General features: G+C 48.1%; 1 protein-coding gene and 1 long non-coding RNA gene across 3 annotated transcripts in view; one reads left to right on the top strand and one right to left on the bottom strand.

The window, feature by feature from the left end:
- Window positions 1-1320: 1320 nt before the first annotated feature.
- Window positions 1321-19965, bottom strand: IRX4 (iroquois homeobox 4). Its single transcript, XM_083519453.1, is given in 8 exon segments — window positions 1321-2596; window positions 2599-2629; window positions 2631-2755; window positions 3621-3934; window positions 6876-6982; window positions 8825-9076; window positions 10737-10902; window positions 19715-19965. Coding segments are annotated over 7 exon segments (1476 nt in total). The 5' UTR covers window positions 10782-10902; window positions 19715-19965; the 3' UTR covers window positions 1321-1994.
- Window positions 19966-20093: 128 nt separating this feature from the next.
- Window positions 20094-27313, top strand: part of LOC310714427 — a 40871-nt gene continuing 33651 nt past the window's right edge. The window contains exon 1 of one of the 2 annotated variants that reach the window (XR_014529746.1): window positions 20094-20287. This is a non-coding gene — a long non-coding RNA (uncharacterized lncRNA). The remainder of the gene's footprint in view (window positions 20288-27313) is intronic. The other variant, XR_014529747.1, reaches the window with a different exon arrangement.

Genomic DNA, 27313 nt, shown 5'->3' with positions numbered 1-27313 from the left:
AACCATTTATCGAGATCCATTCTAACTTTTCACAAAGTTTTAGCATATTAACACACACCCCTTCTAAAAATAAATAGGCAACTTGATCCACTAACCACTTAATCCACACCAATTGTATACGTATAGCCTTGCAGTTTCCTGGGGAAACCGAATTCCCTTAAATTCTCGTGCAACTCAATCCTGTGCATGTTTACTCGGAAGCAAGTCTCCCTGGCTTCAGTGAAAAGCAACCCTGCAAAGGTTCTCACCCATAGTCGGAGAGAAAACAAAGAAACGAACGAAGCCCAGTTTAAATCACAGCAGTCCCCGCTTAAGCGGGACTGAGGATCAGAATTCTGCTTTGAAAATTAAGATCTACCGGGTTTGCATACACACATACTGTATATCAGGGTAAAAGAGCCTCTTAGGGTGCCTCGCCCCTCCCCCTATTTCAGACCACACGTGATTCTTCTACGCTCGGAATAACTGTTGCAATAGAAACAATTGGACTGTCTTTTTTGCTTAAAAGACTGTGCCATCTCTGCTTTGATAGCATAGTGGGGCAATTCAAAAAGAACAGAATAATGGAATTCTCCCTCCCCCCCCCCCATTTCCTGCCTGCCCTTATGTCCCAGAGCGAGCTTTGGGCCCTCCTTGCGGTTGTGGCCTCGCGATTTACTGAACCCGGAACAGGCGCCTGGCCAAACTGCACCAACGCCTGGAGCTGTCCAAAGGGAAGCGCAGAGAGGGCAGGAGGCGCTGGCCGGAATTCACTGGGTAGGTGCGAGGGAGGATGATCGTTTGATTGAAAAGCCAGGAGAGGATTATTTTGGAGTCCCCCCATTACAAACTAAGATTACAGTCGGACAGGTGAAAATGGACATATACATTTTAAGGCATAATGAGAAGTCGCCAGCCTCTTAGAGATTATCGGTTTCGGCTGCTAGTGATGCAGCTGAACCAGGTAAAGTCAAGATGGCCGGGTCTCAAGCTGGTTTAAGGTCCAGAACCACATCAGCGCCAAACGCACCGTTGATTTTAGAGGGGGCCGTTTTCACCTCGTGGGTTCCTACTGAGGTCTTTACCACTCGGGAGTATATCCCGGGTGTCGAAAGGGACGGGCTGCAAACGCACTTGCGCGTGGAAAAGAATGCCACCCAGATGCGCAAGACTTTGATTTCCAAGAGTGCGCTCCGCCCTACACTTATTGACTGGGGAATTCCGTACATCTCCACGGGACGCGAAATAGACACGCGTCTTCCAACGCGTTTGGGATCCAGGCGTCGAAGCTCCACTTCCAACGCAGGCAACGCAAACAGACCACAAATCATAGGGTACCTCTGAGAGACAGACAATTTATTTGGAGTGAACATACCTTTTCGACATAGCTTATTTGTCAAGTTCAAATTCGGTGTGTGCGCGTGTGCGGGCAATGGTGTCAACTTGGTGGAAGAAGTGCTGTTTTTTGTGGGTGAGATGCTAACGATGAGAAGGGGAGGGCGGGGTGGGTGGGTAGGGAAGTTCGAAGAAGAAAATAAAATTGGCATGCCACAAATCATTTTTTTTTTGTTTTTTAGAAAAAGGAAAAAAAGGGAGGGGGGAAACAGAATAGACAAACAACTCCCTCCCCAAGAAGCTGAATTCGGATCTCGCGCCTGGTAAACTTTGCAAGGTAAACGCAGAAGGACGCCTCTATAAACTAGTGGAACGTGCTATGGACTTAAATAACCGTGAAGACATTGATCCCTTAAGGCTGCAGCCAAGTGACAGTTTTTTCGTTCTCTCTCCTTATACCAGCAACTTTTAAAATCCTTGCTCGGTTTTTGCGACGGAAAAAACGTCTCTGGTTTGGAACGGAAACTCTCTCCAAGTCTTTCTCTCTCTCTGCGTGTGTCTCTCCACCTCCCGCCGCTCAGTTCCTCGGGGCCCAGCCTGTCTGCCCCCCCATTCCACCGTCTTGCCTTCCTCCCTCCCCCGGCCTGTCCCAGGGAGGCGGACGGGGCGGGCGTCGGTCGTTAGGAGCAGAACATTTTGCTGCCTGCTTTGGGGAAAGCCAGAAAGTCTTTGCCGGAGTCCTGGGGCGCAGCCAGGCCTGCCAGCTGCCCTTTGAGCACGGCGGTGGCGCCGCCGCCCAGCGAGCGCCCCAGGGCCCCCGTCTCCAAGAGGGAGCCTTTGGTGGTAGCCCAAGACACTGCGGTGCTGCTCAAGGCCTGGTTCAAAGTACTGTGCCGGAAGAGCGGGTCGTGGAACACGCCATCAACCCAGTTCCTGAGGTTGGTGACGGGGGAATCCTTCGGGTGCCTCTCCAAGACGCCCCCAGCCGTCGGGGCCGGCGCGGCGCTAGAGGCACTGGACGCCCCCTGCTGGCGCTTCAGCATGCACGACGGGTACTCGGCCTGGTTGAGCGAGGTGGCCGTGTGCGCCAGGGACCAAATCCTCGGCTTGCTGGACGCCTCCAGGAGCTGCTGCTGCTGGTAACACGGCTTGGCCTCGCAGCTCCTCTGCCGCGCGCTCAGCAGCTCCGCCGCCTCGCAGCCCTCCGCGCCCGCCGTCGGGTCCTTGAGGCAGCTCTTTGCCCGCTCGAGGGGGCTTTCCAGCGGGGCGGCGCCGGCGCCCAAGGAGGAGGGATCCTTGCAGGCCTCGGTGGCGCACGCTTCCCCCTCCGCGTGGCCGAAAGCCGCAGCCTTCAGCTCGCCCTCGGAGCTCTCCGACTCCAGCGGGTCGTAGTCCTCCAGGTCGCTGAGGCCCAGCTCTTTATCCTCCTTGCTGGCCGGCTCTGAGCAAAGGAGGGAAAGGAGGGCACGTTACAAACGAGACGGGCAGGTACATTTGCAATTGAGGTTCGTTCTTGGCTAGTTGAGGTTCCTGCATTGCAGATAACCCACGGGGCTTACGATTCTGTGCAATGGCTTTAAGGCTAGGACTCCTCCACCCATTCTCTGTCTGTGTTTTGCTTCCCCTCACTCTTCACAACAGCTCTGTAGGATGCACGGTTAACAGCAATCCCATTTTATTAATGGGAACCAGAAATGGCCAGTCACTTGTGTTGGGATATGTATAGGGGGACGTGACCATCTTATATAGGCTGCGCCCCTTTACCTGGCTTGCTGGACACAGTGGGCGTGGCTCTCACAGGGAGGATTTCCTGTAGACCCTGTGAGATCCAACTTCCCCTGTGTGTGCCTTTCTAGCAAGCACGCATTGTGGGTTTGACTGCGTCGTAAAAGTCCCCCCAACTTACCCAAGGCAAGCCAAGCACTGCATGGCTTCCAAAGGCTCAGGCCTAGCAAAAGAAGCCACGCGCTTTTCTACACGAGGAAGCAAACCTTTTTAAGGTTTTGGTCGGGTGGAAACAGTTCCGAAGCCCAGCAGGCGCACCCCTCATTTGACAGCCCCCTTCCCCTGTCAAAGCAGAGCAGACTCAGAAGGGACACTGGCCGCCTCAAGACATTCTCTCGAAATCCCCAGCGCAGCTCAGCTGCAAACCCAGAAGCCTCTTTATTGCATTAAAGGCAACACACCCATACTTTTTGTCTCCTGGACCCCCATCACCCTCCCCGTGTGCCCAATATCCCAGAGAAGGGCGACAGGGCTAAGATAGCTCCTGCCTCCAGTATACGGCTAAGAGACTTGGAAGATACCCTCGAGTTTCTCATTCTTCAAGCTCTCCCCTTGACCCTCTCCCTCGTCCTCGTCCTCGTAGGGTCTCTTTTCGTCCGCACACTTGTTCCTGGGGGGCCAGGTCATCTTGTTCTCCTTCTTGAGCCTCCTCCTGGCGTTGGCGAACCAGGTGGAGACCTGCGTGAGGGTCATCTTGGTGATGATGGCCAGCATGATCTTCTCGCCTTTGGTCGGGTAGGGGTTCTTGCGGTGCTCCTGCAGCCAGGCCTTCAGCGTGCTAGTGGTCTCCCGAGTGGCGTTTTTCCTCCGCGTCCCTCCATCCATGGTACCATATCTAGGGCGGAGGGAAGAGTGTCAGTGAAAATGCAGCGCCAACGAGCCGGAAGAAAGCACCACCCACATGGTCTGATTCACCGACGCAATTCCATTTTCCGCGAGAAAGGGATCCTGGTATCCAAGGTTCACCTTTAAATATTTTCCCTCTTTCTACAAAACCCAGAACGCGCTGGTCTTACCAGGAAAACGGTTCAGCTTGATGAAGCCAAGCAGCTAGAAAGACGGAGCGTTTGGATACACAAATGGTGATCAATAGGACCTTAACCAGCTTGCTGTCCTGCCTATACTTAATTGGGAGTAAATCCCCCTTGAATATGGGGTCGCACAGTTAATCTTGGGATTTAGGCTCACCTCCATCATGGATGGAGTCTTTGGCACTTGCCTCGCAAATAACTTACTCGGGGCAAGACCAATGTACACCTGATCTAAATCGGGAGTATAGACAGCCTCAAAACAACGGCACTCGGGCTCCTGAAAAGCGTGCTGCGGATCTTGTACACGCTTACTCTGAAGTGAGTCCCGGTGACTTCTGAGTTTGCACCGGATTGCAGCCTGAAAGCATGTCTACTTCAAAAGCCAAACAGCCGCCCTTGAGAGGCATCCAAAATTCAACTCCTGCAAAATGGATATGCCATATATATATATATATATATATATATATATATATATATAAGTCTAGCGCTCCAGCGCTCTGAGAGAGTCCACCGAAGTAACCTCAGGGCGCAGTTATTAATAAAAATATTTATTTTATTATTCGTAAATTTCTCTCCTACCCATTCCATATATATAGGCTGCACAAGACACTGGGCTATACCTGAATATTTAATGCACACCATCTAAGGAAAGGTCACCGGCACCCAGTGGGGCTTAAAAGGTTGGAACAGCGTAAGGAGGATTCTTGGTGTGTGTTTTAAAGCAATAACCGCACTAAAGATTTTAAAAAAGATGAAGAAATATAAAATTGTTCGGCACATTTGTAAACGTGGTGGGGGAGTGCCAAAAAGCGGCCCCCAATCTGCCCATGTAATAGTAAAAAGAGAAGCCAGTAGGAGATGAGCGAAGATTTTGGTTCACACGTGCCAAATGATGAGTGAAAGGTCTTGCTCGTGTGAACGAAGCATCGCGAGCTCAACAGAGGCAGGACTTCCTGGCACCTTAAACGCCGTGTTGTTCAACGGAACCAATTCATACTTTCAACAAGGGCTGGATCATTTGAGGTTGGCTACCTCAGGGGCTAAAGAGTCGTCAAAAATAAAAGTCTCGGAAAGAACTTCTCTATCATCTCACAGAGTTTTTCAGCAGAGCCGGTTTCATGCATTCAGATCCCAGTTAATGAAGTGTGCCCTACTCAAGCGGAGAGAAAGGATGCGCGTGCACGTGTGATGTAGCCCGTGGAAGCCAGTCGGGAAGAGGTATTTGTGATTAAATCCATACGGATCTATTGCTGTGATAGCGCAGATCTTATCGCATAGATCGAGCGCTAAGGCAACCACAGCGCTTTCCTACTATTCCTGGACAATAACCACCAGCTTATAGGGATGCTATACTTGAAAACGCTAGAGGATAAAACGCCAGTGATAGGAGTAAGTCGCTCGTGTGATTTTGCCTTGCCTTCAGATTTATTGTGTTCCGCCAGTGAAGGCGCGTGTCTTCCTTGGGCATCAAAGCCCACCATTGGATTTCCGCATGTGCAGAACCAGGCTGTATCCTGGCATACGAGAGCTAATTGAGATCGACTCCGTGAACTCTTTCATCAGGTGTAGGGAAACCTTCCCCACCCCCACGCACCTGACTACAACTCCCATCAGCTCCAGCAAGCATAGCCACTGACCAGCGATGATGGGAGTTTAGCAACATCTGAAGCAGAGTTTCCCAAGGTTGGGTCCCCAGCTGTTTTTTTGGACTACAATTCCCATCATTCCTGACCATTGAGCCTGCTAGCTAGGGATGATGGGAGTTGTAGTCCAAAAACAGCTGGAGACCCAACTTTGGCAAACCCTGATCTGGAGGACCAAAAGTTCCCCACACCTGATTAAGATAAAGGATGGAGACGAGGCTTTCCCCAACCGGATGACCTATAGTTGTTGTTGGAACTACAACTCCCATTATCGAGTTGTCCAGGCTGGCTGACGCTGATGGGAATTGGAGTTCAACAGTGTGGAGGGCCGCAGGCAAATCCGCTTACTCCTTCGTAAAACGGATCGGGTCGCAGTATCGATCTCCATTAATCAATGAGGACTTGCTTCCAAAGAAATATAGCGAGGAGAGGAGGGGTGTCATCCAGATTAAGATCGGGCTGGCAGACGAATGAAAGAGGTCAAAAGGAAAGCTTTTGCATTCGCTGTGGGCTCCTCCAAAACGAATCGGAGATTAGAGGTGTAAAACTAGCTCCGGATCAGTGCAGAAGAACGAAGAACAGGCTCGTTTCGTGCAGACAACACGGAAACATAACTTGTTATTGGCATTTATAGAGATAAAGAGCGGACGCCTTTAAAGCTCCATTTAAATCCATTTCTTTCTTTCGGGAATGCGCTGGCTTTTAGGCGCCTTGGTTTCTCACTGGAGTCAATGGGGTCTGAGCCGCTTCAGGGCAGGTTCACACGTGCACGCTACACCGATTCCTCGTGCCTGATTTGGTGAGCAGCCTCTGCTGAAAAGCACGCCCGTTCTCAAGGAGGCGCGCTTCGATGCTTGCTTCGGATGCGTTCAGGATCCCGTCTTGCAAGCGCTCCATTGGTGAGATCAGAGATCATCTGACTCTGATACAAGGGCGGCTTATTCTGGCCACACTCGTTTGCTACTGGTGCTTTGAGAAAAGGACAAGCTGAAGACGTTTCCTGATTAAGAAGCGCAACTAACCTCTTCTCCTCTCCCCCTCCCCCTTGGCCCCCACTGCTTTTTCCTGCCCCTCAATGAACGGCTGATGGTTTATTTCTTACCTGTCATATTGATACTGACTGAGCGTGTGGTCGTATGGATAGTAGGCAGCCGCCTGGGTGATTCCCGCATGCGCAGATCCGCTCCCATCCTTCGAATCAAAGCTGTTCTGGAACAGGAAAAGCAAAGGCGTCTTCTTATCAGCGCTCCCCTCCCCCCACGGGCAGTGTGGGGGGGGGGGCAGGAGGAGAGACACGCGCAAATGGACACGTTTTTATTTATTTTTGCAATGGAGAAACACGTCGAGGAGCAAAAAACAAAAAAAAAATCCTCTAGCACATTTTCAAAGCAGGATCCGGCTTGATTTCAAATGGGATGGGAGGCCACGTGTTGAGATTCCCTCATCGCGGGGGGTTTGGATAGATGACCCTCGGGGTCCCTTCCGACTCTTCATTTCTGTAATTCTATCAGGGGATTAAACTTGGGCTGCAAACTTGGGCACAAGTCCCAATGAACTCAGTACAGCTTACTTCCGAGTAGACTGGCATAGATTGTATTTCAGCAGGTGCGTACATTTCTTCAATTCTTGTATTGCGCTTAATTAGAGAGGAACACGAAATTCCTTGTACTCTTGTCCACTGACTCAGTGTTAGCATCTCTTGGCCCGATTTGATGCACGTTGACTCAGAGGAAACCTTATTTTCCTGCAATGGAATTTACTCACAGGAAAGCTGGTTTAGCCTCTGCAGTCCACTGGAATCCAGTGCTTTCCTTCCTCCGACTAAGAATGGTATTTTATGCACACTGGGCTCCAAGAACAAGTGACTAGGGATATGCAAGGGTCAAATATCACCTAGAGCAGTGATGTCCAACCTTTTTTTCAAAGAGGGCCAGATTTGATGAAGTGAAGGGACGTGAAAGCCGACCAAAGGGCCGACCGAAGTTGTTAACCTTTAGGATTGAAGTTGTTGAGCTTTTTTTAGGATTGGAGTTTATTGAGGTGCGAAAGTTGAAGTGCTCTCTTAAAACAGGCTGCAATCCTCAATAAACATACTTTCCTAAAAAAGAAAAAGAAAAAGAAGGGGGGGCAATTGCAATTAATGGGACGATGGGACGTGACTTGTTTGCCACACAGGGAAGTATACGAAAAGTTAATTTCTTAACGCGGACATTTTATGCATAATTTTACATTTAAGCATTCGGTGAGCAAACTCGGGTTCCTGTTCCAGTGACAACTCCAGACTCGTTTTTTTGTGTCAGTTTCAGTACACAGACAGAGATCAGCAATGCCACGATGTCTTAGCGTTTATCATTTATCTCTAAGTAGTTGGAGCGCAGAGATCAGCAGACAATAGTTTCTCAGAGCTTATTGCCGTCTACCTCTAATTACATAGTTGTAGGCTGATCTCCGTGTTGTTAGACACCTGAATTAGCAACGCCTATGATTGACTGAAGTTTCTCACAGCCCCGATTCATATTCACTTCGGATTACCCCATGGCACATAGACAGGTTACATAGCCGTTGGCTAATTAAACAACCCATGGCCTTTTAAAGTCTCTCTGTGGATTATTGTTATTGTTTGGTACTACGTTTTGTGTTTTTATATTGTAAGCCGCCCTGTGCTCCTCGGATGAAAGGCGGCATAGAAATTTAATAAATAAAATAAATCGGAAACATTTTGTAATCCCTCCAGGTTTACTTGTACTAGTGATACATCTCTAACTCTACACACACGTGGGGATGCACAGCACACACACGTTGCTATTAAAAAGTGCATAACTAGAAATTAAGTCCCGCTTAACTTGATGAGGTTCACTCTCTTAGGGTCTCAGCCTGCCTTTAATGTCCTTAGGGACTGGGTTGAGCTGTGAAGCTTCTAGCTAAGCTGCGACTCTCTCAGTTTGCTGACTTGGAAGAGCAAAAGTCCCTTGGTAATGGGGCAATGGGGTTTCCTTCTTGCCCAGTCAATGCGTTCAGGTGGAAGTCGTGCTCGCTGCGCAGAAGACTTACCAAGGAGTAGAAAGCCGACGCCTCCGTCCCGTAGGTCACGTAGTTGCCATAGCCTTGCGTGTTCGTGTAGGGACTCCCATAGACTCCCAGGGCAGCTGCCGAGTTGAGCTCGTGCCTGGCCGTGGCTAGCAGCCTGCTCTCGTACACGGGGCAATAGACGGGGGTCTGAGCCGAGGCTGCGGCCCCAGAGTCCGTGAGGGTCCTGCCGGTGGTCTCACAGCAAGTGGTCAAGGAGTTGGTGGTCATCAGGAACTAGGACGAGAGAAGACAGGGCAGTGATCTTAGAAGGGGCGGCTGACAGCCATGGCAACCAACAGGCCGATCTACCAACCAGTTCTAGCGAGGGTCATTTCTGGTCCCAAATCAGTGAGCTTTCACACAACCCACTGACTCCCGTGTCCATTGGTTTTAATGAGCATCTCTTCTTCACGTTAATTAATCCGGAACAACCGCCACCCCCTCTATCCGACCTCACAAGGGCACAAACTCGGGACAGCGCGATCCATCTGTGTTATCACACAGAAGGGTGGTGAAACGCGCGATGAAACGGTCGTCTGAAACCGTCCAGTCACTTGCAGAATCCTCAGCTCCCAAGATGGAGGGGGGGGGGCACCCAGGCCGAATAGCGGAAGGGGAAAGCAGTGGAAGGAAGTGGCTGCAATCCTATACACGTTTACCTGGGAGCAAGTCCCATTGTGCTCAATGGGGCTGACTTCTGAATAGACCTGCATGGGATTGCGCCCTTAGTGATCTTAAATAAGTACCTTATATATTATGTTAAACCCAGTGGCTTAACTGGTTTGTGGATCGGGGAGAAATTTAAAGATCGGTTGGGGAGGGGGGGAACCTAGTTCCAGTTCACACTTGTCAACTAAAGAGAAAGAGAGAGAGAGAAAATACTTTTCAGTTTTTAATGCATTCTTCCGGCGAGCTAGACCGCTCACATTAACATTAATACATACATCCGTCTCGGTTCTAGAACACGTTTATTTCCGAGTAAAAGTACTGAGAACGTTAATGAAGTTTAATCCCAGATCCTTCGCGAGAGCTAATTGAACATTTGTTTTAACTGCAGATTCCAACACCCACTTCTGTCCCAGAAGTTCGACCCTGCTCTCTTTTAAGGGTACGATCCAGAAAGGAGTTGAGCCGAGGCCTCAGCTGATACAGGGCCCATGACTGCAGCGACCTCGCACCCCACCCAAATTCCTGCTAAACGAAGTGGCCCGTGAATCTGGCTTGAACCAGCCAGTAGTTGTGGTTGTTGAACGGGCTTCCATCCACCCGCTTACTTCAGAGTAGGTCCGCGGACCAGAGGGAACGAGCTGCTTCCTTCATATCCCTTGCCCCAGTTCACCTCTTGGCAGTAAGTAAAACCCTCTGAGATCAATGAACACCTGAGATCTTTCCGTCTTCAGCGCGCTGCGGGAGTAATTTGTGGCAGGCTAGCTAGCACCCCTCTGAAACTAGAGACCTTCCAAATCTCAGGACGGGGCTCTCCAACCCAATCCTAAACGATACCCCGCCCCTTGACTCCAATTCAACTCCCCACCCCTCATTGTTAACATTCTCACTCTAGGTCAAGGTCCCTCGATGAATCCAGGACAGGTGGACTTTCTAAACCAGTTCGTGGTTAGAGCACCGCAGAATTAGGATACCAAGGCGACAGTCTCCCTTTTACCTGGAAGTAAGTGCCTTTGGTTTCACGGGGGCCTTACTTCCGCGTAAAGATGGCAGTCACTGCTCTTGGGGAAGGGGGGGGTCATCCCTTCCCCCAGCCCCAGTTGATCTGAAGCAGATTAGGTCCCTACAAAAGCGCCTCCCAGGAGATGGGAGTTCTCCCGCGCGCCTTCACAGGGGAGGGCAGCGAAAGGAAAGGGCGTAGATGCGATGGGAGTCCGGCAGGACTTACCTGGGGTGCAGACGAGTAGGGGTATCCGAACTGGGGGTAGGACATGGCCACGGGGGGCTCCCAGGCTCCAGGAACAACCAGGAGAGGCGCTGGATCCGCGGGCTCCGCAGGCTGCCTCGCTGTGCCGTGTGGCCCCGAGTGATGGATAATCCGAGCTTCCTAGGGGCTTAGAGGACCAAGCATAAAACCGTCTTGAATTCATCTGCCTTGAACCTGAAACTATTTTTTACTGTGTGTGTGTGTGTGTTGGGGGGGGAGTTTGTCTTCCCTCCCCCGCACAACACACACACGCACACAACTCACGATCTTAAGAAGATCTGCCTAGGCAGCGTGGCGCTTCTTCAACACGAACAACATAAAAGGCACGGTTGCTCTGAGGTTTCATGGGGGGGGGGGAAATACATATTTTGCCCACACACAGGCAGCGGTGGAGGGAGGGGAAAAGAACCACTCCTAGCTGAAACACACATGTCAAATCAAACATCTGACGTCAAGAAGAAGAAAAAACAAACCCTACAGAAACTGCCTCTCGCTCGCATATTTGTGTGCACCTTTGTGGTAGACCACGGCCTGGGATTTAAACCAAATACCCAGGATGAAAGTTTGTTTTCAAACGCCTCAGAGCACGCTGGCTGATCGCTATTTCAGGGAGTTCTCCTGCGCTGATAAGGAAAGCAAACCCCAAACGTACAAAATGGCAAGGTCCTGAATGGTTCATAACTGCATCTCAGATATCAATAGTTTGGAGAGGAGAAATCAGTGTCGTCTCTCTTCCTCCCCCCCCCTCCCGAATCACTGAAGGGTGGTCAGCACTTTTAATTAGAAATTAATTAATGAGCAGCTGCCTGCTGCTTCCTCCCACTCCTCCCTGCCCTGCAGTCAATCAGTCCCACTTACAAACGAGGCCGCTGGAAGGGCAGGCGCGCAAGCGAGGCTTTTAAATCAACAGTTGAAACGAGCTCCGGACCTGACAGTCAAAGCACGTGGAGAAGGACGAAGCCCCGCCATCAAAGTGCATGTTAGGAAAGGGCAAGGAATGGGCATTTGCGCTGAATGGGCATGTTAGGCTTTAACAACTTTTTGGGGTGGGGAGATATGGAAAACCAAAGTGAGGAGGCGCCACAACTTTGAATAAACTTCAGGCCATTGAGTGGCAGGGAGAGAGTGATCTTCAAACTCAGGCCAGATCTGATTTGCAAAGCGAGAGCATCTATCCATACTCAAATCAACAGCCGACATTTATACAGCATTGTACAATCTTCAAACTTCTGCGCATGCATTATCTCAGGAATCCTTACAAGAGCAATGCAAAACTGAGTGTTTCCAGGTACTTAAAAAAAAAAAATGGGGCACGGGTCCAAATTCACATTAAAATTGCATATGCTAACTTAAATGTCTATGTGCAGCTATAGACAGCAAAGTCAACTAATTTCTCATCCAAGCCACTCTAGTTAAAAAATCCAGTTAACTGGTACCCATTTCAGATGTGTTCCTCTTTAATTCATTTAACTAGTAGTAAAGTGAATTTCCCAACAGATCCTGGTTCAAATCAAGTCAATTAAGCGCCCCTTCAGTTATCCTATTTCATTACCTCCAACTCATCTTAAGAGAAAGTCATCTTCAACTGATGTAGTTCCCCAATTTTACACCCTTATACCTCGAATTAATGTCAATTAAGACCAACCCTTTCATTTCCCCCTGAATTTATTATCCACTAGAAACACTTGGGGCATGGAGAAAAAGATCTGGGATCTGAGATACTTAGGCTCACCACTAGCTACAGCCTGGTCAGTATCCTGGTCTTGCAGTGTAGGACTGATCCTGAGAGGGTGATTGGCCTAAAACCTCTTTCTTAGCAAGTTCATAGGGGAGGGGATTTTCTGGTTCATAGTCTGTTTCCCCCACTACCTGTGCTAAGGTAACTCTCAAACTCTCTCTTAATGGTTTTTTGTGTGTGGGAATATACAAGTTTTCTAGGTAGGTAGAATATGAAAACTAGTTCATATTTTTTAAATCAGGAGACTGACCAAAGAATACCACCCCAACTGTAGTTGTGATATCCTGGAAAAAACATGGCTCCCCATATTGTCAAGCACTCTACCCTTCCTCTGGTGTGCCCTCTCTCACATGTCCAATGATCCCCTCAGATCTCTGACAGAGAAACAATAAATCATCTTTGTCCCACCCGGCTTTCAGTCCTTAATTTAAGCCACATTTTCCTGAGTGGCAGCACAGAAATAGATGAAATAAATGTGGTTCCCTCTCTGTGTCATACAGATTCACTACCTGCGACAGTCAAACTTCCATACAGTTTTATCAAACTGTGCCCCTTTCTTTCAATGTCCAGCTGGTATCCATTAGCTCCCCAGAATCCCAATGTCCAAGAGTCGCTAGTTTATAGTATAACATGAGATCATAGAACAGCACTACCTCTCTTTAAAACAGACTCTGATATTTGACCAGAGATTCTGTTTGAGAGCAGAAGGCAGAGCTAGGCCTTTCCTTAGTCCCTCCCTTTTCGCACCTTTGGATTATCTCTGGCCTCTTGTCCAAGATACATTCACAACAAGCCCTTTAAACTTCACATGAATTGGTCAAGAATAGTCATCCTCCCACTTTTGAACTGGAAGAGAGGGGAGGGAGAAAAATCTACCTTTCCTGAAAGTATGCATAAAGTGTTTTAAGAGGTGGCTAATTTACTATGTGATCTGTGTATACACTCTTATTTCATTTTATGACTACAAATATAAGACTACATCAGAAAGTCATTTTCTTGGAGACTTATTAAACTGTAGATCACAGATTTCTGCCAAAGCCTCTTGTTAGACCTTTTTATCCTACTAGGGAAGTTTAAGTGTTTAATGGGAGTGGTGCTTGAAATGTTTAATGAGAATGATATTTGGTCTTTCTTGATTTCTGTCTCTCGTTGTTAGCCCAAGTCGCCAGCACCATCGCTGGAAGGAGCAATGCACATTTCATTGATGTTAGTAGCAAAACGCCAATTAATTTTAATAGAGCTGGAATTTCTGCAATGCTGAGTGCTGTCTAGGGCTCAAAGGCCCACCCTCGATTCTTCAGGCAAGTCGGGGATCTCTCATTCTCAGTGTGTGATCCTAAACATTTGGATCCTTAAAGACTTTTCTGTAGTCTTCCTTCTAAGTGAACATGTTGGCCTTATCTGGAAAGAGCTAAATGCTCAGTAGGATGGTTTCAGATACTGCCATCAGTAAAGTGGGATTAACAGAATACAATATTCTGGATGAAGGAACAAGGTAAAATCAGAAAGAATTTGGTACTTTAGAAGGTTCACCACAAAGATGAAAACTGCATTCAAAAGGCAAATACGCTGCAAATGAAGTTTTGTTTGAACTCGCTCCCCATTTATGGAAGTCGGTTGCATGGAGGGTCATGGAAGCCCTAGGTGAAACCTATGAAAAGTATAGGGCCCTATGCAAACTCTTGAGGGTTTGGCTGGGCTGAAGGTCTCTCTCTTTCTCTCCAGAGGATATTTACCATCTGTCCCATTTAGAGGGTAGTCCAGGATATAAATTCAGCAAAAATGTTTGCTTTGAAGACAGTTCCAGTGTGATTGACTTCCGGCATGTTTATTAATCCTAAAGGATTAATTTACTTATAGTATTACTCTACTTAAATTCTAGTTCTGACCATAAAACAGCAGGGGATATCCAGCAGCAGCAGTCATACTCAGGGTAGATAGAGCCTTAAGTCCAATGACTTCAATGGATCTACAATATTACTGCCATTGGAAATACCCAGGAAATCTATTTTTTGAAAGTAAGTGATTTCAGGGAGATGAGCAAAAAGATTATTTTTCATCATTTTTTTCAAGGTGAGAGTAGACTCTTACCCACCTTAGTAGCTCTCGCTAAATTCAGAGGAGCATTTACTTTGGGTTAAAAGAGAGTTCTTATTAATAAGTTGGCATACCATTACTACTGGTTTCACCACCCCTCTCAGTCCCCTTCACCTTGTCACCTTTATCTAGGCCTCTCCTGGGAAGTCCAGTACATATAATTTTCCTCCAGGACCTTTTGTGTATGTGTTTGTATTGGGGAGCGGGGAGGGGAGGGGATATAGAAAAACCTAAGTCTCTGAAAATCGGGATACTCTGCCTAGAGAGGAACTTGCAGTGGGGAAGTTAGCCAGACCCAGGGCGGGCGAGTTTCTGTGCGTATTTGCGCGCGTGGAGAGGGGAGGGCAGCTGTGGCGGGGGAGGGAGGGATGAAAGGAGTGCAGACTTGCTCGGAGAGCTGCCTGGGTTCAGACATGTGAATAGCCCCAGGGTCACACTCTAATTAATGATGATGTTCCCTTCTTCTCCCCAGCTGGAAGACTTGGTGCCTCCCAGGGACGAATCTGCCCGCTCTGACAGCTCGATTGAGGGTGATGGATGACTATCTGGAGACCGCAGTACACCTAATATAATCATATCTGCTGCGTAATTGCTATAATTTACCGAGGCAAAGCCTTGGCTCTAGGAGGAGCGCGTTAGAAGGCAGCAAAGGAGCTCAGCAGCCCCTTCAAAAGAGAGGGCCACCCTGAACCTAGTTTAAGCGCGTTTACCTGGGAGTAAGAGGCACAAGGGATGTCTTCAGATTACCTCTGCTAGTTCCCTGGAACTTTGGTGAGACACTGGCCTCATCCGTACTGTTCTTTGATGTGGATAGTATGAGGGAAGGGAAAGTCTGGGAAGGCAGTGATTTTGGGGAGAGCGTCATATGTAATGAATGGAGGTGTTGGAAACTTAACCAGTCACATTAAACGACAGTGCGGACGACTACCCCTTTCCACTCGCATTGTATGTTTACTCAAATGAACAGGCCCTACTTCCAAAAGCCCAATTCCACGTGTGTGGTTTTTTAAACTTTAAAGCAAGTCCCACTATGGTTCGTCAGGAACTGAGACCAAACTGGGGAGGAAAGAGTTAACACTCTCTTACCCCCCCCCCCCAAGGCTTCTGCTATCTCTCTCCTGCGGCTTTTAAATGAAAATAAATACGACTAGCACATGTCCAAACACAGATGTATCGCGCGCAATATGTGGGGTGTCCCACCCTCTAGTCCGCAAACAGGGTTGTGATCCTGCGCACGCTTGTCACGGAGTCAAGTCCACTTCTGGGAAGCTATGACCAGAGTTGCACTGTAAAGTTTATTTGGGTACGATCGGGAGGTCGCAACAGACATGGGTGGAACTTTTGCGGAAGGAGGCATAAGATTGCAGCGGTTGTATAATATTTGCAGGGCGTATAAGCTTATCAGACCCCAGGAATCTCCGGCACGCAGATCACTTAAAGCGGCTGAGCGGTTCCTGGCGGCAGCTCCAGTAGTTTAGGGATCGCAGACGCTTTACAAATAAATGCATTGGGGGGGGGCGGGGGCTGCTTCATGGGCAGGCTGTGACAATAATTTCTTCCCCCCACCACTGCATTGCTAAAACTGTTTCTCCTCCTCGTAGCCTGCCTGTAGTTGATGAAGGACCCATCCAACCAGCCAAGTGGATGGAGGAACCCTCTTTCAGAAACGAAAGCCAAAGTTTGCAAGTACTTCATGGAGACTGGGGATGGTGGCAGCTGCAGGTCTAGCCAGGCTTACTCAGAAGGCACAACCCCAGTCGATGAAAGTCACTTCTAAGGAAATCAGCTTTAGAGGCCGTGGTCCTAAACAGGATGCAATTCTGTGCTGGTTTACCTGGGAATAAGACTTACCGAAACTCAATGGGACTTACTTCCGAGTAGACCCGCTTTTAAAAAAATAAATAAATGATTGGACGAGGACCATCTCTGAAGATAAAGGGAAACCCGAGAGCCACGCAGCCCATACATTGCAGGTATACAATACCAGGAGGTGGGGGTGGGGGTGTTTACTGCAACACGCAGGCGCGTCGCCCTCCAGGGGACGGGGGCGGGGTGCAGCCTCCCAGATCTCCAAAGGAGTTCAGCGTTAAACGTTGCAATTAGCTGACTGAGGCAGACAACTTTTACAGAGGATGGTGCAATGTTTTTTTCTCTCCCCCCCCCCTTCCGCCAAACCGCAACGTTGCAAATCCATCTTCACACACATACACACACGCCTTTTTCAAATACTCAAACAATTCCACCGGGATCACCCCTCACTGGCAGACGGAGCAAAGAAGTTTCTCGCCCGTTTCTGGATCCATAACATAGCCTCTCCACCATGATCCATGCCATCCTATCCCGCTTCTAGACGAAATTTCCTCCCTGGGACCGTTTGAACTGCAATCCTTTATCCACAGTAAACGCAGCAAGTCTAGGATCGCGCTGCTGGTTAGGTGCTCAGTAGAAATCAATGCGTTTTCCCTTTCTAGGGACTTCCATAGCGTTCTACTACAAAGTCATGGTGGGTTGCTAACTACTCGCCCTCACCCTTGACTTCGGAGTAACAGCACGATCCGTGCTGATTGACTTGGGAATGTGTCTAATTAGGTGCAGTGGCGCCCCCCTCCCCGCCCCGGTAAGTATCCATAGGATTGCAACTTTAGGTTTGTATCCTGAAGCACGCTTCCTTGGAAGTTCAGGCGTTGGAATGAACGAGTCTCGTGCCCGAATAAACACGCGCAAGATCGGCAGGACTGGCTTCCACGCGCCTAACAGCAGGGTGCATGGCTCCAGCGCCACACACTCAATCGGAAGTCAGCCCCCCAAGAACAAAGTGGGATCATGATTCCCTCGAGTCCCTGAAATAGTTCTCCTCCAAACAGCCTAAGTTCCCCTCTCCTCCAGCAAACACCACGCCAAGCGCTGCCCTGTTTCCAGGCTCCTCATAAGGGAGGTGAGTTTTCTCGCAAACGCCCCACTTTACGAGGAAAGACATTCTGATGAATTTCATTATCTCCCCATTCAGCAGCAAAGCCAGGAAGTAACAGTGTCCTAAAGGCAGTCCCTGCATTTAGCAGCGTACCTCGCTCACGAGGAGATCCAGGGACAGGAGTCTGAGCGCTATCCTGTGGAAAACAACAACTTTTGCGCATAAGGCAACAAGCTGACTTCTACACGTAACAGGGAGCAGCCAGAGCGACGCCCTTCTTTTGCCAAAGAGACCCCCCAGCGCAATTATCATAACACAGCTCCCAAAATCAGAACGAGTGGGTGCTATTTCTTGAAAAACAACAGCAGCAAGAGCAACAAATACGCAGCGTAGCAGAGCGAAGTGTGCAGCGTCTTCAGGGTTTAAATCTCTGCAGATTTTTTTTCATCGTTCTTCTCCAAGAAACTAAAGCCAGTGTCTGGTTGGTTTGTTTTTTTAATCCTCCCCAAGAAAACTTGAAAGAAAGAGGAGTGCAGGAGCAGGCCCTAGCAGGTTAGGTAGCTGCTCTGATTGAGGTCGGCAGGAAATTGATCTGGACACGTTTTGAGCAGTTAGAGAGACCATCGGGTTATTTTCCCCCTAAATTTCTCTGCCTGAATGGCCCAAGACTAACCGCTTCCTCGGGTTCCGAATTACAATTTCTCAAGACACCCCTGATAAGGAAAGAATACGCCGCATCTTCGCCCCCAACCCCTACAAACACCCCTCCCTCAGCCAGCACCCAAAAGGCGAATAAACTAAGTTGCACTCCTGCGCATATTAACTTGGAGGCGAATCCCAAATAAAAAGAGTAGGACTTCCTCCCGTAAACACGGTTTGGATCGGGCCAGAAGGGTGTTAAAGAATCTGGAGCCCGCGACCTTGGAAAAACCTTTCCCAACGCTTTGGACTTCGGAGCTAGCGGCGCTTCTCCAGCTTTCCAGTTTGTAAAATGGATGAAAAAGCGTAAACTAGAAAATTGAAGGTATATCCTTGCCGGCGACCTCACCAAACCTGACACTGGACTTGAACTAGCCAGAGACCTTCAGAGGGTCTAGGATCAACCAGTGCGTGTGGACAAACTGGTTTTAGACAGGCGCCTGGTCAGACCTAACACAGAAGCCCCAACCCCCTATTTTCACGCATATATCCGCACGGAGGTTTTTTACCGTTTTATTCTCCCGGCCTGGCTAATAACCAAGGCGGATTTACTCCTGTTACCAACAACAACTAATCAATGGGATTCATTTGCCAATATGTTTGGCTCCCCCCATTAAATCCCCCCCCCTTTTCTTCGACTTACAGTAAGGAATCTGTGGCGCTTCTCCAAAAACACCTCCCCAGAGGACCATGTTAGAAGGAAGACCCACCCAGTTCTTGTCAGCGCCGGAATCTTTGCAGTCGTAGCCCAAAGCTGTGAAACCGGAGATTTAAAAAGTGTGTCGTCGAACATGTGCAGAGTGCCTTGCAGTCACTCCTGAACCATGCACAACAACACGATTGGGATGGGAGGGGGGAGGTGACAGAGTTTTCGGGCTCGATTTCTAATCAGCCCCACTTCTCAGGCGAGAAACTGTGTCTGAAATCCTGTACCCACTTGGCTGCGACTCCGCCGCGTTGAACTCCGTGGGACTTCCTACGCAGTAAACAAGTACAGGATTGCACCGACCAGCGCCGAGTTTACAGAAGCGATTTAAAGCAACCCCCCCCCCCGCCAAACAGAGGAACTTTACACCCGCACTTCCTTCACAGGGGTGCCCTCCCCGCGCCTTCACTGTCCTCCAAGCTTGGGCTCCTTTTCCACGTCCACCAAACTTTCTTGGCCAACGCAGCCTCCCTGCCCAAAGTCTCCTAGAGCAACCGACCAAAGTTGCACTCCATGCAAGACCGCGAACACCCTTTCCCTTTCCCCATCCCCGCGCCGAGAAGAGAAAAAGCATGTTTCCTCTCAGCCCTAGGTAAACACTGCCCAAGCCGCATGATGGATCGCCCGTAGTTTCTCTTCCATAGGCAGCCCGAGATTTCCCAGCCGGCTGGCTGCAGAAGGCAGGCTATTGTTGGGGTGCGCGTGGATGGATGGATGGATAGATGGGCGGAAAGGAAGCCGGGGTGCAAGTGCACCGCCAGCAAGGAAGTGCCTCTCTTTCTTGTTACCTGCAATCACGCCGGGCTGCGCCTAGGATCTCCTGGCGAGAGCTTGTCCATGGCAAAGGGTGGCCGCGTCTTTTCGCCTCGCTCGCAGCGGCTCGCTTTGGAGAGAGCAGCAGCCACAGCAGCGCGCTAATGGAGACATTGCTCAGTGTATGGAATACCTGACTGGAGTCAGCCCGACGAGTGAGTGCCTCCAGTCCCCAGGCGCCACAGTCACTTCACTAACCCCCTGCACCGGAGTGACGTTCGAGTGCAGAGCTGCGCTTACCGCGCGCCTTTTCCTCCTCCTGATTAACACTTTCCAACGCTGCCCTCGCTCGCTCGCTCGCTCGCTCGCTGCTGCTGCTGCTGCTACACCGCCCCCCCTGCTCGCAACTTGCGCTGCTGGCCGCTGCCTGCGCAGGTGACAGCTCCGCCGGTTCGAGTCCGGAGGGAGAGCAGTCCTCTTGTAACCCTAAGACCAGCAAACGCGCTCTTTAAAAACCAGGCGCCACATTTCTACAGCTCTTTAGATTGTCTTCCAAGTTCTTCAGAACCGTCGTCGTAGTAGCTATCCCCCTACAAGAACCCTGGAAGGTAGGTCGGATGGAGGTAGGGGAGGTGGGGGGGGGGAGCACCGAGGCTTGTCATCAAACACTAGTTGGGGGCTGAGATGAGATCTGAACCCGGGGCTTCCTAGATCACTGCCCACTCTCTTAGCAACTATGCTATAACTATTGGCTCATTTCTGCAGCACTTTCATTGTCCAAAGCTATTTCTGACCCATTTCCAGCTTAGCATTCTTTGGGACCCATTTCCACAGTCAGCCACGACTGGGAAAGATGCTCACACCCTGTGCCCCTAGCAACCAAGAAGCTGACAACAATATCAAAATTTGTGAAAACCATTTCGCCTTATAGTGCAATCCCATGCAAATCTATTAGGTCAGTTCCACTGGGATTTGCTCTCAAGTAAATGCCCACTGAATTGCAACCTTGCAACCTAGGCCTAGGCATCTTTACTCAGAAGTAAGCCTCACTGTGTTCAGTGGTGCTTACTTCTAGATACATGTGCCTAGGACTGCAGATTTATAGTGTGATTCTCTATGTTGTCTACTCAGAAGTAAGTCCCACTGAGTTCATGAGATTTACTTCCAGGTAAATTAGCACAGGGCTGCACCCTTAATTTTATTCCAACCCTCTGAGTACTGTCCAGGATTGATTTACTTCCTTTCCTCCTAATGGGCAATTAGGTTGGGCCATACAACCCACATCCCTCAGTCTGAGGTTGCCAAAGTCCCTTCTCCTAGCACACCAGGTAGATGTGGAATCTGCAATTGCTAAATCTACCCAGAAGGAATATTTCATTCAGGGTCCAGATCCCACTTACATGGGAAGTTCCTCAGGTTGGGAAGGAACAGGCAGAAAGTTGATTAGACCCAGGAAAGCCTATGCTGAGGAGCAAAATGAGGGAACACTAAAAACAGATCCACAGGGGCAGGAGGAGGCCTGGAAATAAAGACCTTATATCTGATGCCTTTATATTGGAAGGAAGATAAGAAATTACCCCTGGGATCTGAATGCTGTTCTTTATTTGTGCTTGGGCGGTTCGCGCGGTTGAAATATAGGTCCCCAACCTGAAACACACTGCGGCCCAGTTGATGCATTCTGTAGAATTAAATGGCAAAGCTCTTCCTGGCCTGTATCACTGCAAAGGAAACTCCATCTTAGGAAGAAAGAACCTCCTTCCAGATTCAAAACAAGCAGACGAGGGAGAAGAATGCAGCCTAGGAGTCTTCCTCAAGTGCACTCACCACTGCTGCCTTCGAAAATTGCAATGCTTAACAAAGTAGTTCAATCCAAAGGGAACGAAAGCTTAGCCCACGTGATTCTGCCTGCTGAAACTATAAACAGGAGTGAAGTACTGTATGTGCTGGCTGGCTAATAACAGTTCTCTGATTTTAAGGGGTTTGCCATAATCAAGGCCATGGTTGCCAAAGCCACGTAACAGGGGTGAATTCAACAGAAAGCAAGGCAGCTACAAGCCAAATGACCTTGTGAATGGCTACCTCTGAATTAATGGCCCTGCTTATCTTTACAGTGGTACCTCGGGTTAAGTACTTAATTCGTTCCGGAGGTCCGTACTTAAACTGAAACTGCTCTTAACCTGAAGCACCACTTTAGCTAATGGGGCCTCCTGCTGCTGCCGTGCCACCGGAGCACAATTTCTGTTCTCATCCTGAAGCAAAGTTCTTAACCTGAAGCACTATTTCTGGGTTAGCGAAGTGTGTAACCTGAAGCTTATGTAACCCGAGGTACCACTGTACTTGAAGGGAGCACTGCTTATTTCAATCACACTCACTTTTGAGAATTCCCAAAGACCGGTCTTTTGCAAGAGGCTGTGCGAGTCTCTTGAAGCAAAAACCACAGAGAATCTTGTGGCACCTTCAAGACTAACACATTGATTATGGGATAAGCTTTCATGGAATCCGGCCCATTTCCCACCCCGCTGGATATATGCACCTGCAACTCAGGATAACACTTCGTGCATACGACGAAGTGGACTGCACTCCACAAAAGCTTATGCCATAATGAATTTACTTTTGAATAAATCGGCTTAGAACGGCCGCCTTTATTGTGGAATTGAGCTTTCGTATCGCTGTAATCCCTGCAACCTGCTAAAGTCTTTAAAGCTGTTGCTGGTGTATACTTCTGAGTAGAAGGGCAAACAACTTTTTACAGGCTGATCCTAAAAACATTTACTTGGAAATAAGCTCTCTGGCCTGCTACAAACCTTATTTCCAAAGATCAAGTTGCTTTGCCTTTCTCGTTGCCTGTTACATTTAAAGGTGGAGGAGCAAGAGAGAAAGTCAGGGATATCAGTTGTTTGGACTGGTGATATTCAGAATTGTAAACTCACTCAAAGGTCTATTACAGCCAGAAGTGTGGACTGGAACTTTTCAAAAGGAAAAAGAAATAGTTACAGTTTGTATCATTGGTATATGAAATATGAAAAAAGATACTTTATATTTATATAGCACTTTAAGATTTCCAAAGTGCTTCACGGACAAAATCTCTGTAATCCTTACAAGGAATCCTTTAATGTAGGCCAGTAGAATTACAATATTTCCATATTGCAACATGGGTGAGACTTCACTTCCTTTTCTGCTTGAAGAATGAAGGAGCAGACACTTCATATTTTGAAACTTTAATTCCTGTTCCTGAACTCAGACTTGACATTCTGCAGCCTGTATTCTAGCACCGACCAGTGGCGTAGTGTGGGGGGTGCAGGGGGCCCCGGCCACACCGGGCGCAACATCTGGGGGTTAGGGTTAGGGGGCGCAAATCCACGGGTTAGGGGGCACAAATTACTTGCCTTGCCCCGGGTGCTGACAACCCACGCTACGCCACTGGCACCGACATTGGAGTTTAATCACCATCTGCCCACAAGTAAGGCAAACCTCCAAGTTTTCTGCTGAATCAAATCCAGGAGTTTCATTGTGAAATCTGAAGATAAAATGTTAGAAATTCAGAATCAGAAACTTAAACAAGAATCCCAAATGAAAAATTCACGCAGTTTACAAAGCTGTATGGTGACAAAGAAGGCTAGCTCTGTTAGTTCATCAATCTTCCTATTTTAAACATAGAAGCCTTGTAACTCGTACAAAATGTGTGTGATGGGGAGGCGAAAAAGGAGGACAGTTCAAGAACAAAAATATCTAGCCCTCAAGTAGTGCAATTGCTTAAACAGCAGGAGTGAAGTCGAGCTTGTTTAGGGCAGGAGGAGTAAGTGAGTAAGCCAACCTTCATCTCCCTTGCACCCTCCAGATGTTTTAGACTGCAACTCCCAGCAGCTGCACATCTGGAGTGCATTCAGGTTGGCGAAGGCCGAAATAAGTCATCAAATTTCCATTGCATCTATTTGAGTTCCCTTGTGGTTTTGGTACACTGCTTCTTGCTCATCTCCAAATAGCAAAACATTGAGCCTAATGTACAAGGACCTGCAATGGGGGACGCTTCTTTTTCCTCACGCTGAATTCATGACGTGATGTTGCAAGGACTGAAATACATTAGAAAGCCCTTCAGGGCTTTCAGAGTGAAAGGAAAGTTATTAATTTGAATTATGGCAGCGCATATATTTAAATATTAACTATTTACCTGGCACTGACCTGCATTTATCCAGACCTGCAGTTGTACAGAACCGCTGCAGAGCTTTTAAAAATGGGAAGAGGGCTAGGGGGAACACAGAGGATTGCCTGTTCCGGCCACTTTCCCAGTGAGACCAGAGCTCCCTTTCTTTATTGCAGCCATTTGAAAGATTTTGAGATGGAAATTCAGCATATAGAAAGTTCTGGGCTGTGGTTTTTCAACAGAAAATGCCACTTCACGCACATGGAATATATCTTAGATTAGAAGCAACCACGTGTGAGAAAAAGCTCGTGGCTTCTTACCTCACTGCAAAGCAACATGGCGAGGGGGCAGTTTGGAGCAGAGAAATGACAGGGGAAAGGGGTGTTCACACATTAAGCCTCAAACAGGGTGGAGTAGCTTGGAAAGTGGCAACACAGGAAGGCAGGGCAGGATTAGAACCTGAATCAATGCTCTTTGTTTTATATTGCCCCCGCTTAAACGGTCTCGGTCCAGTATATTTGAAGGAGCGTCTCCACCCCCATCGTTCTACCCGGACACTGAGGTCCAGCACCGAGGGCCTTCTGGCAGTTCCCTCACTGCGAGAAGCCAAGTCACAGGGAACCAGGCCGAGGGCCTTCTCGGTAGTGGCGCCCTCCCTGTGGAACGCCCTCCCACCAGATGTCAAAGAGAACAACAACTACCAGACTTTTAGAAGACATCTGAAGGCAGCCCTGTTTAGGGAAGCTTTTAATGTTTGATGTATTACAGTATTTTAATATTTTTTTGGAAGCCATCCAGAATGGCTGGGGAAGCCCAGCCAGATGCGCGGGGTATAAATTATTATTATTATTATTATTGATGCTGCATTTTTCTCAAGAACTGGCTGCCAAGGTCTATTAGTTATTTATTTATTGCATTTACTTTATATCCCGCCTTTCTCTCCCAGTGAGAAAAGGGCACCTAACCCTTCCCCCTAATCTCTCATTGTTCCTTGGACAAGAAATATGATGCTCAGGGCCTGAAATGGTTGGAATTTGTATTCCAGAATAATTTATATATCCTTCATGGGAGTCATGCAGATGTTTTGAAGGGTTGGTGTACGTATTTGAACAAAAATGGTAGAAGTGCTGTCAACCACATTATAGTGGTTCATCTTTGTGAACACCTGCGAAGTGTTAGAAAGAATAGAAAGAGATCACTTTCCAGTACAGTGGTACCTCGGGTTAAGAACTTAATTCATTCTGGAGGTCTGTTCTTAACCTGAAACTGTTCTTAACCTGAGGTACCACTTTAGCTAATGGGGCCTTCCGCTGCCGCCGCACTGCCGGAGCACAATTTCTGTTCTCATCCTGAAGCAAAGTTCTTAACCCAAGGTACTATTTCCGGGTTAGCGGAGTCTGTAACCTGAGGTACCACTGTATCAGTCACCACAGGTCCTCTAATATAATGCAGAATGTGACTGCAGAAATACAGAGCTTGGTGATATTCAAGAAACACTATATAGTAATCATCTGATGATCTTGCGTCAACTTTTTATGAGCAGATATCCAAATCTTGTTTATGTCTTCCAGCAAATTGTCACAGAACTCAGGCCCTGTTCCATAACTTCTACAATTATAAACTACACACAATTAATACGCCTACGCTGGTTTGACAGTCGGCGCAAAGAGGCCTAGAAAGTTCTGGCTAAGACAATTAGGGATTCCTGTAAGATGAATTCATGGAAAACTTGATTACATGTAGGTTGACATTGCAGAAAAACAAGAAAGCTGAATATATGAAACCCCAGTGGCAAGAATTGGGACTAGCAGAAATGGAACAGAGGGAAGACAAATTCCGGGAACTGGTGGCCTGGGGTATTAATTCAGTGAGATCATCACAGGAAGACTCAATTCTTGCCTCTGAGTGGGTTAAATGTTTCTCCAAAATAATTGGTGGTCAATCTGGGCAATCACATGTATCAGCAGTTTGTAAGGATTTCTCAAACCTACCTGAATGGCAACCAGTCTCCTGATTGTTTTCTAAAGAAAGCTCTGTGTAGAATGGGTTGAATTTGGACTTAGTCATACATAGAGTAAACCCACTAAAGTCTGTAGGAATTAAGACAGACCTCAAGATTGACAATCCCAATTGATTTCAATGGGTCTACTCTAAGGCTGTACAGTGGTACCTCGGGTTAAGTACTTAATTCGTTCCGGAGGTCCGTTCTTAACCTGAAACTGCTCTTAACCTGAAGCACCACTTTAGCTAATGGGGCCTCCCGCTGCCGCCGTGCTGCCGCCGTGCTGCCGCAGCACGATTTCTGTTCTCATCCTGAAGCAAAGTTCTTAACCTGAAGCACTATTTCTGGGTTAGCGGAGTCTGTAATCTGAAGTGTATGTAACCTGAAGTGAATGTAACCCGAGGTACCATTGTATACACATTGTACCTTTACAGCACATTCAAAATACATTATTTACCTCAGAGAATTCTGGGCACTGTAGTTCACCCTCCCTCAAGTTACAATTCCCAGCAGCCCTTAACAAACTGCAGTGCCCACAACTCATTGAAGGGAAAGAATGTGCTTTAAAGGTTTAGTGTGTACACAGCCTTAGTAATTCTGGGTGAATTACTTTGTTTGGAATGTAACTCAGTTATCCAAGTGTGGATCCTTATGTAGCCATACGATGGTGGGAACTGAACCTGGGACATTAGATGCACAAGCCATGTGCTCTTCAACTGAGTGATGCGGTACATATGGAATTGCCAGGCTGTAGCTCATCCACTGCAACGAGAATTGAGAAATCAATCCATGGAGTCAATGGGATTTCCTCTCAGTATGGCTAAGTATGGATCCATCCTAGTTGCATAGCCTGATGAAAGAAATTCACACCACCACCTCCGCCTTAGCCAGAAGCCCACAACCATCTGCATACTTATTCCTGAATAAACATACATACAGTCAGGCTGCAAGCATTCATTCATTAAAACCGATGTTTTAATGTATTTTTAATCTTTTGTTGGAAGTCACCCAGAGTGGCTAGGGAAACCCAGCCTGATGGGCGAGGTATAAATAACAAATTATTATTATTATTATTATTATTATTATTATTATTATTATTATTATTAAAACATTTTAAAGTTTTAAATAGGACTGTTGCCAACACCCTCTTGCTTCTGAATCCAGTGTGAGGCAGGTCATTGTAGGGTGAATTAACATGGCACCTAGTCAACAGAGTAGAGCAGTTGTGTATAAGTGAGGAGGTCACTCAGAAAGTGATCCTTGTTGCAGGGATAACATGGGCATAACAAGTCTGCAAGTGTCCTAAAGGTAAAGGTAAAGGACCCCTGGACAGTTAAGTCCCGTCAAAGGCGACTATGGGGTTGCTGCACCCATCTCACTTTCAGGCCAAGGGAGCTGGCGTTTGTCCACTGACAGCTTTCTGGGTCATGTGACCCGCGTAACAAAACCGCTTCTGGCACAATGGGACACTGTGACGGCAGCCAGAGCGCA

The sequence above is a fragment of the Podarcis liolepis genome (assembly GCF_965112155.1).
Source record: "Podarcis liolepis genome assembly, chromosome: 8".
In the NCBI taxonomy this organism is placed as follows: domain Eukaryota; kingdom Metazoa; phylum Chordata; class Lepidosauria; order Squamata; family Lacertidae; genus Podarcis; species Podarcis liolepis.
The sequence above is the reverse complement of the archived record's forward strand: the minus strand, read 5'-3'. Positions and strand labels throughout refer to the sequence as shown.